General features: G+C 39.0%; 1 protein-coding gene across 1 annotated transcript; it reads left to right on the plus strand.

Annotated features, from left to right (window-relative positions):
- The first annotated feature begins 3,368 nt into the window (after positions 1–3,368).
- LOC127426970 (ATP synthase mitochondrial F1 complex assembly factor 2-like) lies at positions 3,369–7,286 on the plus strand. Its single transcript, XM_051674204.1, has 8 exons — positions 3,369–3,803; positions 3,905–3,949; positions 4,081–4,229; positions 4,317–4,414; positions 5,193–5,273; positions 5,381–5,493; positions 5,571–5,686; positions 6,793–7,286. Exons 1-8 carry the CDS (start codon positions 3,671–3,673, stop codon positions 6,928–6,930), a joined length of 873 nt encoding a protein of 290 aa, XP_051530164.1. The 5' UTR covers positions 3,369–3,670; the 3' UTR covers positions 6,931–7,286.
- The last annotated feature ends 10,225 nt before the right edge of the window (positions 7,287–17,511 follow it).

Consider the following 17,511-nt stretch of genomic DNA (forward strand, 5'->3'; position numbering starts at 1 on the left):
TAAATTGCAGCAATACCTTTTTTTTTCCCAGTGTCAAAAACGACTCGTTCAACGATCTGTTCTAAAGGATTCATTCTAAACTCCTCCTTTCAGAGAGCCTACTCTGCTCTGATTGGTCAGATGTCCCAGTCTGTTGTGATTGGTCTACTGCTTACTGTAATGTTTGAGGGCGGGTCAAAGCTGTTCGCGAGCAGCCAATGAAGACCAGAGGCGGGGTTTTTGTTACCAAATTACGTAGGTTAGTGAAGGAAGTAAGTCTGGAATTACTAACGACTTGTTTCAGGTGTTCAGAATCGGTTCTTTCTTTTGGGAGTCAATAATTCCATATTTCATGCACTTTGATTTTTGAAACTTTGCAGACTTTTTTACATTCACAAACAGCTATATAACACATTACATGAAAGGTAATATTTGAAAAACCATAATAGGTGCTCTTTAAAAATTTCTGTTTTTTCAACATGAAGCTTTTCTGAACACTGTTCTGAACTTAATTGTTATTATATATCCACAGTATCCCAATATTTGTATTTAAAAAGTCCCTATTAGAAATGGACCATTAGAATTTAAACACAATCAGAAACATCATTTACCCATATGAACATATGCTCTATCTTTTTTTTTTTTTTTTTTTTTTTTTTTTTGCAGTCTCTGACCCAACTGTTTGTGTTCATGGACTAACAACTGACAACTGCTTATGAAGCTGGATTTGGTGTTAAATCTGAATGATCCATTTCAAATACCATGCCCTCAGCTTCCTGCTTCCCACATATGAGTTATGTGACTTACAGGCAGAAGTGCCTCAAACTCTTCATAGAATCTCTGCACAAACCACAGTCACATTTTTGTTAGCTGTTTACAATGCCTAGGGCTGTCACACAGACTGGTGTGATATTTCAGGACACCAAATTCAGTGAAATCAGTAGTTTGCAGATTGGTCACAGGTTTACATTTACTATTATAAAATGGATAGTTCCAGTCCTTAATGCTGATTGGTCAATAGCCATACTTTAGTCATGATAAAGCACAGCTATAACCTCTTCACCGAGCTTCTATTTGTATCATTCCACATCACCCATAGCTGACAGTTATAATTGTTGCACAGCAACTTTCTGTTTACTGTTCACTGTCAAGGCCTGTATCTTCTAGGGGAAGGATGGCATTTAATGATTTTACCTAACATATTTTACTTGGGAGACATACAGTATTTATTTATTTTTTACTTTTTATGTGTTTATTTTATTTATTTTGAACATAATAAATAACATTTTAATAAACATTTGTGTTTCTAATATGTGGTAACTGTGTTTGTAAAAGGGAAAGGAAGAGGCGAGAACCGGCTTGACAATATAAATAATAATTTAATGATTAACTTAAAGCAAAAGACATACAACACAAACGCATACAGAGCAGCTGCCTGTAGCTCTCTCTCTGCCGAACTGCCGCCTCCAGCCGCCTTTATCCCTCTCGTCAGCTTGATTAGCATGATTAGGGACCGGGCGTGAGCATTCACGGCCCGGCCCCACCCTCCTCCTTGCCACAGTGTTATAAAAACTATATGGCACTCAAGGCGGTGCCTTATTGTGAATATCTCACAATATATCCACCTTTTTCCTGAACACAGAAGTGTTCCACGATTCGCCTGTTTTCAATTTCTGGTCTTCAGTGTGTTCACTCGCATCGGCATATATTCTTAGTGGGAAATGTGATGTATATAGTATTACTCCAACTAACACTTAAAGGAATAGTTCACCCAAAACTGAAAATTCTCTCATTATTAACTTACCCTGATGCCATCCCAGATGTGTATGTCATGATAATGGATGTAACGGTCGCATCACGTGCACTTTGAATTAAAAACACCTTTTGATTAAAACAACAGCATCTCAAGCTCCTTTCGTTTATTTGATTTTAGCATTTATTTTAGGCAAACTATGTCAGTGCTCTGCTGGTTCATAATGACTTGTGGGTAAATTTTCCTCTCCACTTCTTGTGAAGTGATGTATCGATGTGCACTTATTCCCTATGCAGTTTGAAGTGCCCTTCCAACTGAAAATAAACGTTCCCTTCAGATTAGAATCTCCCATAAGATGGCTGAAAACTGTGTGAAGTCCACTTTGGAGGACACTAACTGTCGATTTGAACGCACCTTTGGACTTCATAAGCTGTGTCTCGTTTTAAGGCTGCATCCTCCGGAGGTCACATTTGTTGGCCACATACGTCATCGAGGCTGACTCATTTCATCCAAATGCAACCTTTGAATGCAACCTTCTTTCACGGGAATTCGGAGGATGCATGAGGTGAATCCTTCGTGGGCACTCACAACCCACAATTCTTTGCTTCAACGGAAATGAACGTCATTTATCTAAAAAAGAAATTATGCCAATTTGCACGTAAATATGATGTTCAAACGCAAGTAATGTTAATTCCCAAGTTGAAGTACCTCAGTAGATGCGTGTAGAGTAAATAATATGTATAATTATAGTAATAAATAATTAAAATAAAGTGTTATAGACTAAAAGTACACATTTTCTTTTCTCTTTACATCATTATAACTCTCTTAAAATGTACCTCATACATTCCCTTCTAAAGGGACTTTGTTCCCTTCTCACTGAAAGCGCTCCCGCTTGTTAAAGAGTGGCGTGCTGTCATAGCAACCATGATAAATTCTGTGTCCGTTTGTCCTACGAAGGCCGTCTCATTTAAATGAGACTTGTTTAAAGGAGGACACTCGGTATACTGCAGCCTTCAAAGGACGCCTCCTAGCTAGCATGCAGCCTTCGAAGACGCGGACACAGCAATAGTTTTACACTTGTGCTCGTCATCTAACGACTTCAGAAGACATGACAAAGTTTCCGGTAAGGGAAGTGAGCAACGATGCTCCCTGGTTTTTACGGTGCATTGTGGGATTTTTTAAATGAGCGAACGTTTCAGTGCACTGGAACAATTTTGCGATTGAGACAGCCCTAAAAATGGCTGACTCCCTGATCAGTGCCCTGACTACTGAACTAGGGAGCTGACTGAGACCCACCCATGGTGTATAAGATTGAGAAAGGAGTTGTATTACATTTTCATTCATATCTGAATGAATAATGTGAAGATTGTTTCGTATTCCCCAATTTTCCCTAATATGTGCATTCCATGTTTGTATGTCTTTACACACACACACACACACACACAAAACCTTCAGGCGGGTCTGTAGGGACTTTTATGTATTGTCCTGTACGGTCTGTTTGTAGGTTACAGTCAGCAGCATTTATTTATTTATTTATTTATTTATTTTTATGTAGTTTTCCCTGTACGTCAATGCTCCACATTCCATCCCAGTAGGTGGCGGAATATGCACCAAAAACTGGTTTGCCAACCGCCATAAAAAGTCAAAGAAGAAGAAGAAGAAATCAGCAGCTTCACGCTTTGGTTTCACGTTGCTGAATGAAGAAATGAAATAGCGTGCGTGCCTGAACATTTCCTGTCAGAATAATTGTTATTTCGCTTAAATAATAAAGTTAACTTAGATAATATTTAATACCGGGTGTTTTGTTGTATTATCATTGAAGCAAGAACGATGATTTAGCAAGCTAGCTAAAACGACTTCTAACCTTAAATTAATGGTTCTACAATTAAACTGCTGAAGTTTAATACTAATACTTACTGGTTTGGACATAAGTAAGGGATGTTGCGGAATTTTTCTAGGTATCACAGACAATTTAGCCATGTCGGTGTGCCATTTTTATTTCCTCAAGGGCAGCATGTCCCCAACTCAACAACGCACCTCCAGAAGGCAAAATATGCCAGTGCCATCACAGGTTAGATGAATTGTATTACAAATGTATTGTAGGACAACCCTGATTAGATGTCAATCAAGATGATACTGTATGTTTGACCACTTTAAATTCCTTCTGTACAGAGAGAAAGAAGTTCTATGAGAATGTTTCTATATCTCAAGGTGAAGGTAAGCATCATTCAAGAAAACATGCAGGTGCCCATAGCAACTCATGTCTCCATCCTCTAACAGAAACCCAGTGTTTTATCAAGAGACTTGCAACAAAGTTATACATGTTTGATTGTGTGTGTCATCTGTAGGAGGCTTATTTGAAATAAACCTTGACAAGCGAAAGCTGAAGACTCCAGGAGGAAAGCTGTTCACTGTGCCCAATGAGGCTCTTGCCATTGCTGTTGCAACAGAATGGGACATTCAAAAGGACACACTGAAGTTTTACGCCATGCATTTAGTAAGACATTTATTGTATCGAAGAAAGTTCCCCAATTTTACATGTGCTGAAATGACAAGATTTTAAGACCTATTTTTGTCCATACAGACCACTCTTTGCAACACAGCTCTTGATAACCCAACGCAGAGGACGAAAGACCAAATGATCTCAGCAGCTCTAAAGTTTTTGGAGACAGACACTATCTGGTATGATGACGTGCACTGGTTTATCACCTGTACTATTACAAGGTTTAGAGAGATGGTATATAATCAAATCAAGTCCATACTTGGTGCTCTACCATTATTGTTTTACATACTGCTATTGCAGATTAAAGGTAATGCATTTGATAATTGATCCTTCGATTATTACAGTCACTTGAAACGAGAAAAACTTCATTTAATAGCGAATACACATCTAATAACATTAGCTTAAGTGACCAGAGCTGTTTATAACATCTCATAACACACTCATTTTGATGCTGTGAACTGTTTATTTACTGTCGCTTTTACTATGACTTGAATCAATACCTAAATGAATTAAAGTTCAGTTATAAGCTTTAATTTACCTTGGAGCAAATGTAGGTGTCATTGCAGATGTTATATGTTCATTTGGGAATGAGGGCTGACAGTTTAATCCATAACATTCTTCTCTCCAGATTTATTTAAGATTATTTTAAAAGAAGAAAGAAAAACATTGCATGTATCCTCTCTGGGTAACTTGTGTCACTATTACAAATGACATGGCAACAACGTGTTTTAATTTTTTTTGATTATTTTGATCAAATTCTGCTTAAAAGTACTCAAACACACATTACTTCCATAGACTGTCATTGGAAAATAGCAAACGTGTGTCAGAGTAATGGCGGCAGGGCAACAGTTGCTAAGACAGGATTGGTCAGAAGCACTTTTAAGGCGGGGCTTAGCAAAGGGTCAGTTGTTTTGATTCAGGTAATGTCATGACATTTCAGATCTACCATCCTTGTAGTTACAGAGTAGAAGAACCTCAAGGTCTTGTGGAGCTTCAGAAAAATGAATGGGACCCAGTAATGGACTGGATAGAACAAAGGTGACATACATATTTATTTCACTTTGACTAGCATGATAAAATGCCTACTTATGTAATAATCACAATAGCCACAATATAAAAGCCATATCTGAATGACTTGTGTTTAGGTACAATGTAGTCATTGGCTCATCATCCAGTATAATGGGACCTCAAATCCCAGAGGAGACTAAGGAGACTTTTTGTCAACACCTCAAGTCCTACAATTTCTGGTCTCTGACAGGTAGTCACAGTTGAGCTGTTTTTGTGTCTTATGAGAATGAGCATGATTCAGCAGTATAGTGTTTGTTGTTTCTGCAGGGCTTGAGTATGTGATCACTCAACTGAAATCGTTGGTCCTGTCTTTTGGGCTGATTGACAGACACTTAACTGTGGAACAAGCAGTTCTGTTGTCCAGACTGGAGGAAGAATACCAGGTATTGCTGCTTCTATTTTTACAAGTGTTTAATTACAGCATATATCTTGCACACTTTTAAAGTTGTGTTTGTGCTGGAAGTTTAGTAGAACATTTAAAGGAATAGTTCACCAAAAATGAAAATTCTCTCATCATTTCCTCACCTCCATGCCATCCCATATGTGTATGACTTTCTTCTGCATAACACAAAGATTTTTAGAAGAATCTTTAGGTCCATACAGTGCAAGTGAATGGCGTCCAGAAGTTTGAATCTCCAAAAATCACTAAGTCAGCATAAAGTAATCCACAAGACTGCAGTGGTAAAATTCATATCTTCAAAAATGGTTTGATAGGTGTGGGTGAAAAACAGATGAATATTCTGGTCCTTTGCTCTATAAATCTCCACTTTCACATTCACATTTTTTTGTGTGCATATTGCCTCCTATTGGTCGGGGCTGGTCAAAGGTGGAGATTTATAGTAAAAAATGACTTAAATATTGATCAGTTTCTCACCCACACCTATCATATCTCTTCTGAAGACATGGATTTAACTACTGGAGCCTTGTGGATTACTTTAATGCTGCCTTTATGTGATGTGATTTTTTTTTTTTTTTTTGGAGATCTGTTTTTTCTGAGATCTTTGTTTTGGTCACCATCCACTTGCATTGTATGGACCTACAGAGCTGAAATATTCTTCTAAAAATCTTAATTTGTGTTCTGCAGAATAGAGTCATACACATCTTGGATGGCATGAGGGTAAATTATGAGATAATTTTAATTTTTGGGTGAACTACTTTAAAAGAGAAGACAAATGTAGAAATGTCAGATATTACAAAATGTAGCTTTACAGTATTGCAATTATGTTGAGTCAATGGCAGGTGTTCTCAACCTTTTTTGGTATGCAGCTCATCTTTCAGGTTCCAAATTTTTGCATTGTAGCACCCCCACCCCACCCATGTCACAGAATAAAAAAATAAGATGTAGTTTATTGAAATCTCCCCTGACTCCATCTGCATTTCTTGAAATACTATGTGGAGTTGGAACACCAAGATTGAGAATGAAGAGAAGGTTGGTCTGTGGTAAAATTTTGCTTGTGTTATACTTACAGCCTGCTCTGTTCTGTCCTAGATCCAGCACTGGGGAAATGTGGAATGGGCCCACGATTATGACATGTATGAGTTGCGGGCACGAACAGCTGCTGGTGCACTGTTTGTGCATCTTTCCTCTGAAAGCACAGCTGTCAAGAGAAAAATCTTACAGGATTGATAATGCCTGGGAACAAGGGCAAACGAGCACTATATGGGACTGAAAAACTCAGTAATGAGACTTACGTTTATCCTTGATGAACCTTTGATTTCTATGATATAAAGGCTTTTTACAGTAAGCTTCAATGACATCAGTTACTTATATTAACATAGAAGAAAACACGGTTGCTGTCTAGCTATGTTTTGAGCAGCAATGTGGATATCTAAGATCACAATAAATATTTTCTGTTTCAGCAGTTGCCATATGGACTGTAAGTGGCAAATCCCAGTATTTTCTTTTTAAACTGTGATAATGTTTAGCTATTGTTGTGTTGGAAATTTCCAAATCTTTTTTGATAAATGACCATCATGTGCAAATGTGTGGTTGAGTCATATCATTTATTTTCACTACACAACCCAAACTGGCCTGTTTCACAAGAAGTTTCCTTAAAGGAAATAGTTCACCCAAAAATAAAAATCATTTACTCACCCTCATGCCATCCCAGACTTTCTTTCTTCAGCTGAACACAAACAAAGATTTTTAGAAGAACATTTCAGCTCTGTAGGTCCTTACAAGGCAAGTGAATGGTGATCAGAATTTTGAAGCTCCAAAATGCACATAAGACAGCATATAAGTAATCCATATGACTCCAGTTGTTAAATCTATGTCTTAAGAAGTGATATGACAGGGGTTGGTGAGAAACAGATTAATATTTAAGTCCTTTTTCTACTATACATTCTCCTCCATGCCCAGTAGGTGGCGATGTGCAAGAAGAATGCAAATCTCCAAAAATAAAAGAAGAATGTGAACTTGGAGATTGATAGTAAATAAAATGACTTAAATATTGATCAGTTTCTCACCCACACCTATCAAAATGCTTCTGAAGACATGGATTTAACCACTGGAGTCATATGGATTACTTATATCCTGTCTTTATGTGCTTTTTGGAGCATAAAAATTCTGGAGTATGGTTTACTTTTATGATGCCTTAAATGTGCTTTTTAGAGCTTCAAACTTTTGGACACTTGTCTTGCACTGTATGGACCTACAGAGCTGAGATATTCTAAAAATATTTGTTTGTGTTCTGCAGAAGAAAGTCATATACATCTGAGATGACATGAGGGTGAGTAAATGATGAGAGTTTTGGGTGAACTATATTTTAGGTAATATATATTGCAACCTTTGTATACTTAAGAGGTGTGCACAGTCTGTTAGGACACTCTACTGCATGAGAAATAATAAGCTTTAAAAATCATACATAGAAAGCTAAGTCATGTCACCCTGTCAGTAACATTATACAAGGCAGAAACAGGCATCAATTAAATTTTTGCCTTAGTTCAGAATAGCATATTACCATGCCATGCTACCAAGGATGAATTAAGATCTGAGAGGCCCATGGGCCGGTACACCGTTGAGCCCCCCCCCCCCCTCAAAAAAATATCAATGACAATATGGTAAAAAAAAAAAAAAATACTAAAAAATAAAAGTAGGTGATAAAACAAATATGTATGTATATACATAAAGGTAATATATATATATATATATATATATATATATATATATATATATATATATATATCCATGCTTCAACACAAATGGATTTAAGGGCACAAGCTGCAATTCCAGCTGTCTACCCTGGCCAGTTTCAGGTCCTCAGCGTCCATGTCCAGGCACTGTTAATGGAACCACCTCTCACATGTCACACTGGATCTATAAAATGACAAGGTGGAAATATCAGGGTACTCTCACAAATTTATACCTGTCAGTATTTTTGAACAAATGTTGTTCACTATGTAACTACAATTGAAGTCAGAAATGTACATACACCTTAGCCAAATATATTTAAACTCAGTTTTTCACAGTTCCTAACATTTAATCATAGAAAACATTCCCTGTCTTAGGTCAGTTAGGATCACTACTTTATTTTAAGAATGTGAAATGTCAGAATAATGGTAGAGAGAATAATTTATTTCAGCGTTTATTTCTTTCATCACATTCCCAGTGTGTCAGAAGTTTACATGCACTTTGTTAGTATTTGGTAGCATTGCCTTTAAATAGTTTAACTTGGGTCAAACATTTTGGGTAGCCTTCCATGAGCTTCACACAATATGTTGCTGGAATTTTGGCCCATTCCTCCAGACAGAACTGGTGTAACTGAGTCAGGTTTGTAAGCCTCCATGCTTTTTCAGTTCTGCCCACAAATTTTCTATTGGACTGAGGTCAGGGCTTTGTGATGGTCATTCCAGTACCTTGACTTTGTTGTCCTTAAGCCATTTTGCCATAACTATGCTTGGGGTCATTGTCCATTTGGAATACCGACCGAGCTTTAACTTCCTGGCTGATATCTTGAGATGTTGTGTCAATATATCCACATAATTTTCCTTCCTCGTGATGCCATCTATTTTGTGAAGTGCGCCAGTCCTTGTTTCCTCCAGCATCTTCACAAGATCCTTTGCTGTTGTTCTGGGATTGATTTGCACTTTTCGCACCAAACTACTTTCATCTCTAGGAGACTGAATGTGTTTCCTTCCTGAGTAGTATGATGTCTGCGTGGTCCCATGGTGTTTATACTTGCATACTATTTTTTGTACAGATGAACGTAGTACCTTCAGGTGTTTGGAAATTGCTCCCAAGGATGAACCAGACTTGTGGAGGTCCACAATTTTTTTCTGAGGTCTTGGCTGATTTTTTTACATTTTCCCATGATGTCAAACAAAGAGGCACTGAGTTTGAAGGTAGGCCTTAAAATATATACACAGGTACACCTCCAATTCAGTACACCTCCTATCAGAAGCTAACTGTCTAAAGGCTTAACATCATTTTCTGGAATTTTCCAAGCTGCTTAAAGGCACAGTTAACTTAGTGTATGTAAACTTCTGACCCACTGGAATTGTGATATTGTCAATTCAAAGTGAAACAATCTGTCTGTAAACAATTGTTGAAAAAAATTACTTGTGTCATGCACAAAGTAGATAAATGACTTGACAAATCTATAGTTTGCTAATATGAAATCTGTGAAGTGGTTAAAAAACGAGTTTTAATGACTTCAACCTAAATGTATGTAAACTTCTGACTTCAACTGTAGATTACCGGTCTTTATATACATTTTAAAGAATATTAACAATGCATAAAACTGATTTACTGTCAATATGTTGGTGTATCTAAATACTCAGCATCACAGTTTACAATTTCTATTTTTCATCTCCAAATTCTGCTTTCACAACACCAGCATAAGCAAATGCTTCTATCTCAGAGTTCAGTCAATGGAACTAATATGATATGCAGCCTTTATCCCAGTTTAATCCAAGCCTGTTCATTCACCTCTAAACACCTCAAAACAGCTTGTCTTGTGACACTGTTTTCCTGATTAATTTCCTGAATTTCTGTAAGATATTATACTCTGTGCTGAGACACACTATTTTACATCGATTACCAGATCCCTGTGTGTAAACTATTTGAGCTACTCATCCAGGAGGATAGCCTTTGAGAAGCTGTCTTTAACTTACATGTGAATTAAATTTACCAGACACCCCCCAACACAGACAGAGATATTACACTGACCAGTGTGTCGAAGGGATTAGCCAAATGGGCCACAGGCAGATTGAACTAGATTGTATTGTCAATTACTGTCCAGGATTTCCAGAGTTCTATTCACCTTTGCTATTACTCAGAAATCTTGATTAGCCCAGCACACAACCCATTGTTCTGGGCTATACTATTTTTATGAGTATACAACCTTGCTCTAAATGCTAACCCTTCAGAAGACATTTCGTAACTGCTATGAACTCTCTCTCCACTGCGCAGTGAAATGCTCATCATAATATCTGTTTTCCTCTGATGCTTAATTAAAAATTGTTTTCTTCATTTAGGAAGCTGAGTGAAGTTTTCTTAAACAAAAGATTTCTTCTACAACTGTTTTACCTTATACATACAGGTGCAGCTCAATAAATTAGAATGTCGTGGAAAAGTTCATTTATTTCAGTAATTCAACTCAAATTGTGAAACACGTGTATTAAATAAATTCAGTGCACACAGACTGAAGTAGTTTAAGTCTTTGGTTCTTTTAATTGTGATGATTTTGGCTCACATTTAACAAAAACCCACCAATTCACTATCTCAAAAAATTAGAATATGGTGACATGCCAATCAGCTAATCAGCTCAAAACACCTGCAAAGGTTTCCTGAGCCTTCAAAATGGTCTCTCAGTTTGGTTCACTAAGCTACACAATCATGGGGAAGACTGCTGATCTGACAGTTGTCCAGAAGACAATCATTGACACCCTTCACAAGGAGGGTAAGCCACAAACATTCATTGCCAAAGAAGCTGGCTGTTCACAGAGTGCTCTATCCAAGCATGTAAACAGAAAGTTGAGTGGAAGGAAAAAGTGTGGAAGAAAAAGATGCACAACCAACCGAGAGAACCGCAGCCTTATGAGGATTGTCAAGCAAAATCGATTCAAGAATTTGGGTGAACTTCACAAGGAATGGACTGAGGCTGGGGTCAAGGCATCAACCACACACAGACATGTCAAGGAATTTGGCTACAGTTGTCGTATTCCTCTTGTTAAGCCACTCCTGAACCACAGACAACGTCAGAGGCGTCTTACCTGGGCTAAGGAGAAGAAAAACTGGACTGTTGCCCAGTGTTCCAAAGTCCTCTTTTCAGATGAGAGCAAGTTTTGTATTTCATTTGGAAACCAAGGTCCTAGAGTCTGGAGGAAAGGTGGAGAAGCTCATAGCCCAAGTTGCTTGAAGTCCAGTGTTAAGTTTCCACAGTCTGTGATGATTTGGGGTGCAATGTCATCTGCTGGTGTTGGTCCATTGTGTTTTTTGAAAACCAAAGTCACTGCACCCGTTTACAAAGAAATTTTGGAGCACTTCATGCTTCCTTCTGCTGACCAGCTTTTTAAAGATGCTGATTTCATTTTCCAGCAGGATTTGGCACATGCCCACACTGCCAAAAGCACCAAAAGTTGGTTAAATGACCATGGTGTTGGTGTGCTTGACTGGCCAGCAAACTCACCAGACCTGAACCCCATAGAGAATCTATGGGGTATTGTCAAGAGGAAAATGAGAAACAAGAGACCAAAAAATGCAGATGAGCTGAAGGCCACTGTCAAAGAAACCTGGGCTTCCATACCACCTCAGCAGTGCCACAAACTGATCACCTCCATGCCATGCCGAATTGAGGCAGTAATTAAAGCAAAAGGAGCCCCTACCAAGTATTGAGTACATATACAGTAAATGAACATACTTTCCAGAAGGCCAACAATTCACTAAAAATGTTTTTTTTTTTTATTGGTCTTATGATGTATTCTAATTTTTTGAGATAGTGAATTGGTGGGTTTTTGTTAAATGTGAGCCAAAATCATCACAATTAAAAGAACCAAAGACTTAAACTACTTCAGTCTGTGTGCACTGAATTTATTTAATACACGAGTTTCACAATTTGAGTTGAATTACTGAAATAAATGAACTTTTCCACGACATTCTAATTTGAGATGCACCTGTATCTGCTGCCTTGTGTGTTTGAGTCCTGACAAAGGATCCAATATAAATGGATCCAATACATATTCTTAGTAATTTTACATTATGTTTGATCATTTAAATACATCCAGATAATCTTCTCAAACTCTTAATTTTGTTCATGAATCCATGCCAAAGAAAGTTGTTTCCCTTCTCTTTCCCCACCCTACAATCACAAAGATTCACCTATTGAACAACCCTGAATGTAAACGAATGCAGTATTTCGCTACAATACAAAATCTTTGTGAGATTTTTATTGACTGCATAAAGGGTGAATTTATAAAGGCAAATATCAAATGTACTGGTAGTTGATTTTTAGTAAAATGTGAAAAATAAAAACATGAAATACCAACTATATCTCAAAATTCCTTGAATGTAGGTTTAGCAGTTGGGTTGATACTGGGTGTACCCTTAGTGTGCATGCTCATCACTGAAAACTTTTCTTTACCACCCTCCTGCGGAGGGCCCCACCAACGTCCACACTTTGAACATAAGTGCTGTGCTGAGATAGTTATGCTCCCTGAAGCAAAGCCTTAAATTCAACACCCCAAAAAGCAGATGGGGCCCTCACCCTAACAGGCTCTGCCTACACTCATTGAATCAGGAGACACAAATTGTATGTCACGTTATATTTCATGTTGAGCTTTTGGGCTGTCACTACTGAGATAAAATCTGAAGCTGGATGTAGGCAAATGTCCCACTGGCTCAGTGGCTCTATTAGGAGTGTTAACTTACAACACAATGGGCAACAGCCATCACTTAAAAACTATTACAGCACTGTATATTTTTAAAAGGTTACAAAATGTAACTGTCAGCAGAACAGTGTGGGTGTTAATATGCGCCACAACAACAGAACAGAACCGAACAACACATGAAAAATGGCAACAATTCACAGAAAGTGTACACCAATACACAGTAATGGAGGGGCCAGTGTAACAGCCGCTGGCCCTCTCTAGTCCCCTCCAACCGCACCTAAGAGCGAATGGGACATCGTGGGCTGAGAAACATCTCACAGATAAAAGCAGACGAAGGAGAACGAGGAAGACCAAGATGCTGCTGTGCATATTCCTCTACTGACAATCCTCTCTGGAGGCCCTTGGAAGATGACAAGCCCCTGGTGGAATGGTCCCTAGCACCACCAAATGCATCCCAACCTGATGCTACATTTGGCTTATTAAATACATTAGCACTAGAAGCACCATGAAAAACTCCAGCACATTCATGTGGTAAAATGGACATAGGTGGGGCCCTCCTAATTGGGAGTGTGGGAAAAAAAATTCTTCAGTGCTGCGCAACTGCACATGTGGTACACCAAATAGCCACAGTGTTTCTCTGTGGTGTACAATCATTCTGAATTGAAATTGTTCTTTGGAAACTATCTGATATCTGATTTATAGAAAACACATCTAGTATATGACATTTTAGAGGGTTTTGTCTGCTCTGACATTATATGAATGACATTCTGAGGTGGTGTCCTATCATTCTAAAGTGAAATTGTTCTTTAGAAACAGGGAGTTTCTCAATAACAGCATCATTTTGGTGCTTAAAAGTCAGATGGTCTTTGGAAATGTATTCTTTTATTAATAATTTATTAAGTTTGCAGGCATTATTTTATTTAAATAATTAAAAAAATATATTTATTAATTTTGTCTCATGTAGTTATTTATGTATTTTTATTCATTTATGTATTTTTTTCATTCATTCATTATTGACCGACTGACTGACTGAATGTGAAATGTTGTTCACCGGAAGGTTTCTTTTATTTTGAAATCAGTTCCTACACGCTCTTACCATAATGTATAGTGTTAGTGTATACGCGTACCGCAAAACAGCATGGGGGCTAGCTTGACCATGTTTTTCCAAGTGGAGGCTTGCCTGACCGCAGTTGTGTACACGTTGTTTTTAAATTGTTTTTCTATGTTAACACGCACTGGACGGACATCTATGACTGTCACATTTTTTTAGACACTGCATTAAGTTTAAAAGAACTTTAATATTTATAAATGCATATCGAGACACCTGTGTTCTGTTTCATCATTTGTTGTGCTGCATTTGTTGGTGAAGTTGGCACCCCATATAATTAAATCATTACCAAATCTATACCATTTGTTTGTGCTGCGTTTTTGCTGATTTGTGCTGAAAAAATGAACATCTGTGCTGGTTCGGTGTTTGAGATATTAGACATTATTTTTTTGGCTCCCTATGTTTCCCCTTAGGTTAGCAATGAAGTCTTTTCCCCCTATGTTTCCCCTTCGGTTAGCGTCGAAGTCTTTTCCCCCTATGTTTCCCTTTAGGTTAGGGTCGAAGTCTGTTCCACTTAGGTTAGCGTCGAAGTCTTTTCCCCCTATGTTTCCCCTTAGGTTAGGGTTGAAGTCTGTTCCCCTTAGGTTAGCGTCGAAGTCTTTTCCCCCTATGTTTCCCCTTAGGTTAGGGTCGAAGTCTGTTACCCCTATGTTTCCCCTTAGGTTAGTGTCGAAGTCTGTTCCCCCTATGTTTCCCCTTAGGTTAGGGTCGAAGTCTGTTCCCCCTATGTTTCCCCCATAGGTTAGGGTCGAAATCTGTTCCCCCTAATTTTCCCCTTAAGTTAGCGTCGAAGTCTGTTCCCCCTATGTTTCACCTTAGGTTAGGGTCGAAGTCTGTTCCCCCTATGTTTCACCTTAGGTTAGGGTCAAAGTCTGTTCCCCTTAGGATAGGGTCGAAGTCTGTTACCCCTATGTTTCCCCTTAGGTTAGTGTCGAAGTCTGTTCCCCCTATGTTTCCCCTTAGGTTAGGGTCGAAGTCTGTTCCCCATATGTTTCCCCTTAGGTTAGCGTCAAAGTCTTTCCCCCCCATGTTTCCCCTTAGGTTAGGGTCGAAGTCTGTTCCCCATATGTTTCCCCTTTGTCGAAGTCTGTTCCCCCTATGTTTCCCCTTAGGTTAGCGTCGAAGTCTGTTCCCCCTATGTTTCCCCTTAGGTTAACGTTGAAGTATTTTCCCCCTATTTTTCCCCTTCGGTTAGCGTCGAAGTCTGTTCCCCCTATTTTTCCCCTTAGGTTAGCATCAAAGTCTTTTCCCCCTATGTTTCCCCTTAGGTTAGCATCAAAGTCTGTTCCCCCTATGTTTCCCCTTAGGTTAGCCTTGAAGTTTTTTCCCCCTATGTTTCCCCTTAGGTTAGCATTGAATTCTGTTCCACCTATGTTAGCATCGAAGTCTTTTCCCCCTATGTCTCCCCTTAGGTTAGTGTCAAAGTCTTTTCCCCCTATGTTTCCCCTTAGGTTAGTGTCGAAGTCTGTTTGCCCTTAGGTTAGTGTTGAAGTCTGTGCCCCCATGTTTCCCCTTAGGTTAGCGTCGAAGTCTGTTCCCCCTATGTTTCCCATTAGGTTAGTGTCGAATTCTTTTCCCCCTATGTCTCCCTTTAGGTTAGTGTCGAAGTCTTTTCCCCCTATGTTTCCCCTTAGGTTAGCGTTGAAGTCTGTTCCCCCTATGTTTCCCCTTAGGTTAGCATCAAAGTCTGTTCCCCCTATGTCTCCCCTTAGGTTAGCGTTGAAGTCTGTTCCCCCTATGTTTCCCCTTAGGTTAACGTCAAAGTCTTTTCCCCCTATGTTTCCCCTTAGGTTAGCGTCAAAGTCTTTTCCCCCTATGTTTCCCCTTAGGTTAGTGTCAAAGTCTGTTCCTCCTATGTTTCCCCTTAGGTTAGTGTCGAAGTCTGTTTCCCCTTAGGTTAGCGTCGAAGTCTGTTCCCCCTATGTTTTCCATTAGGTTAGTGTCAAATTCTTTTCCCTCTATGTTTCACCTTAGGTTAGGGTCGAAGTCTGTTCCCCTTAGGATAGGGTCGAAGTCTGTTACCCCTATGTTTCCCCTTAGGTTAGCATCAAAGTCTTTTCCCCCTATGTTTCCCCTTAGGTTAGTGTCAAAGTCTGTTCCTCCTATGTTTCCCCTTAGGTTAGTGTCGAAGTCTGTTTCCCCTTAGGTTAGTGTCGAAGTCTTTTCCCCCTATGTTTCCCTTTAGGTTAGCGTTGAAGTCTGTTCCCCCTATGTTTCCCCTTAGGTTAGCATCAAAGTCTGTTCCCCCTATGTCTCCCCTTAGGTTAGCATTGAAGTCTTTTCCCCCTATGTTTCCCCTTAGGTTAGCGTTGAATTATGTTCCCCCTATGTTAGCGTCAAAGTCTTTTCCCCCTATGTCTCCCCTTAGGTTAGCGTCAAAGACTTTTCCCCCATGTTTCCCCTTAGGTTAGCGTCAAAGTATTTTCCCCCTGTCTCCCCTTAGGTTAGCGTCAAAGTCTTTTCCCCCTATGTTTCCCCTTAGGTTAGTGTCGAAGTCTGTTTGCCCTTAGGTTAGTGTCGAAGTCTGTTCCCCCATGTTTCCCCTTAGGTTAGCTTCGAAGTCTGTTCCCCCTATGTTTCCCATTAGGTTAGTGTTGAATTCTTTCCCCCTATGTCTCCCCTTAGGTTAGCCTCATAGTCTGTTCCTCCTAACCTAAGGGGAAACATAGAGGGTACAGACTTCGACACAACACTGGTGTCGTTCGTTTGTGCTCGATTTGTACCGTTTTGTGCCATTAAAAGAAACATCATAACATATTCCTTTCTTTGTATTTAACAAGATAGTTTTGGGAGCCGTGAAATCGCGCAGGCTAAACCTCATGTCAATCACTCTCACCTGTCTCCATCGTTAGTGCTCGTTTCTGGTTTGTGCTGTGTTTGGTATTGTTGAAGCATACATTTTTGGCAATGATTAATTTTTTCACCCCATCAGACCCCCATTTTTTTTTTTTTTTTTTTTTGGGGGGTCTGGTGTGCAGACAATAATTACACAAGTTTTGCTAAATCATTTCAAATCAAAGCATCCCGAAAAGGTTAATAAAGCGTAACGTTCGCTACCTGATGGAAAGTGAACCTGCCCGGACTACGGCTATTAAAAAGAAATAGTAGGCAGTATTCATACTACGCAGTATAAGTTGATATTCTATTTAGCACATAGCCCTTCTTTGCGTCCTTGAATAATAAAAGGGACCAGCTAAGCCACAACTGTCCCTTTAAATAGCTGGCGTGCCATTTCTATAATAGACAGCGGGCTTGTCCAATAGCGATGCTGAA

This window comes from Myxocyprinus asiaticus, chromosome 36, assembly GCF_019703515.2.
Source record: "Myxocyprinus asiaticus isolate MX2 ecotype Aquarium Trade chromosome 36, UBuf_Myxa_2, whole genome shotgun sequence".
Lineage (NCBI taxonomy): Eukaryota > Metazoa > Chordata > Actinopteri > Cypriniformes > Catostomidae > Myxocyprinus > Myxocyprinus asiaticus.

Bases quoted from the DNA above. Each gene is read 5' to 3' on its own strand.
- LOC127426970 (XM_051674204.1), top strand. From the start codon at position 3,671: ATGTTGCGGAATTTTTCTAGGTATCACAGACAATTTAGCCATGTCGGT. The intron at 4,230-4,316 runs GTAAGACATTTA...TTGTCCATACAG, and splicing joins AGTTTTACGCCATGCATTTA to ACCACTCTTTGCAACACAGC. The intron at 5,274-5,380 runs GTGACATACATA...ACTTGTGTTTAG, and splicing joins ATGGACTGGATAGAACAAAG to GTACAATGTAGTCATTGGCT.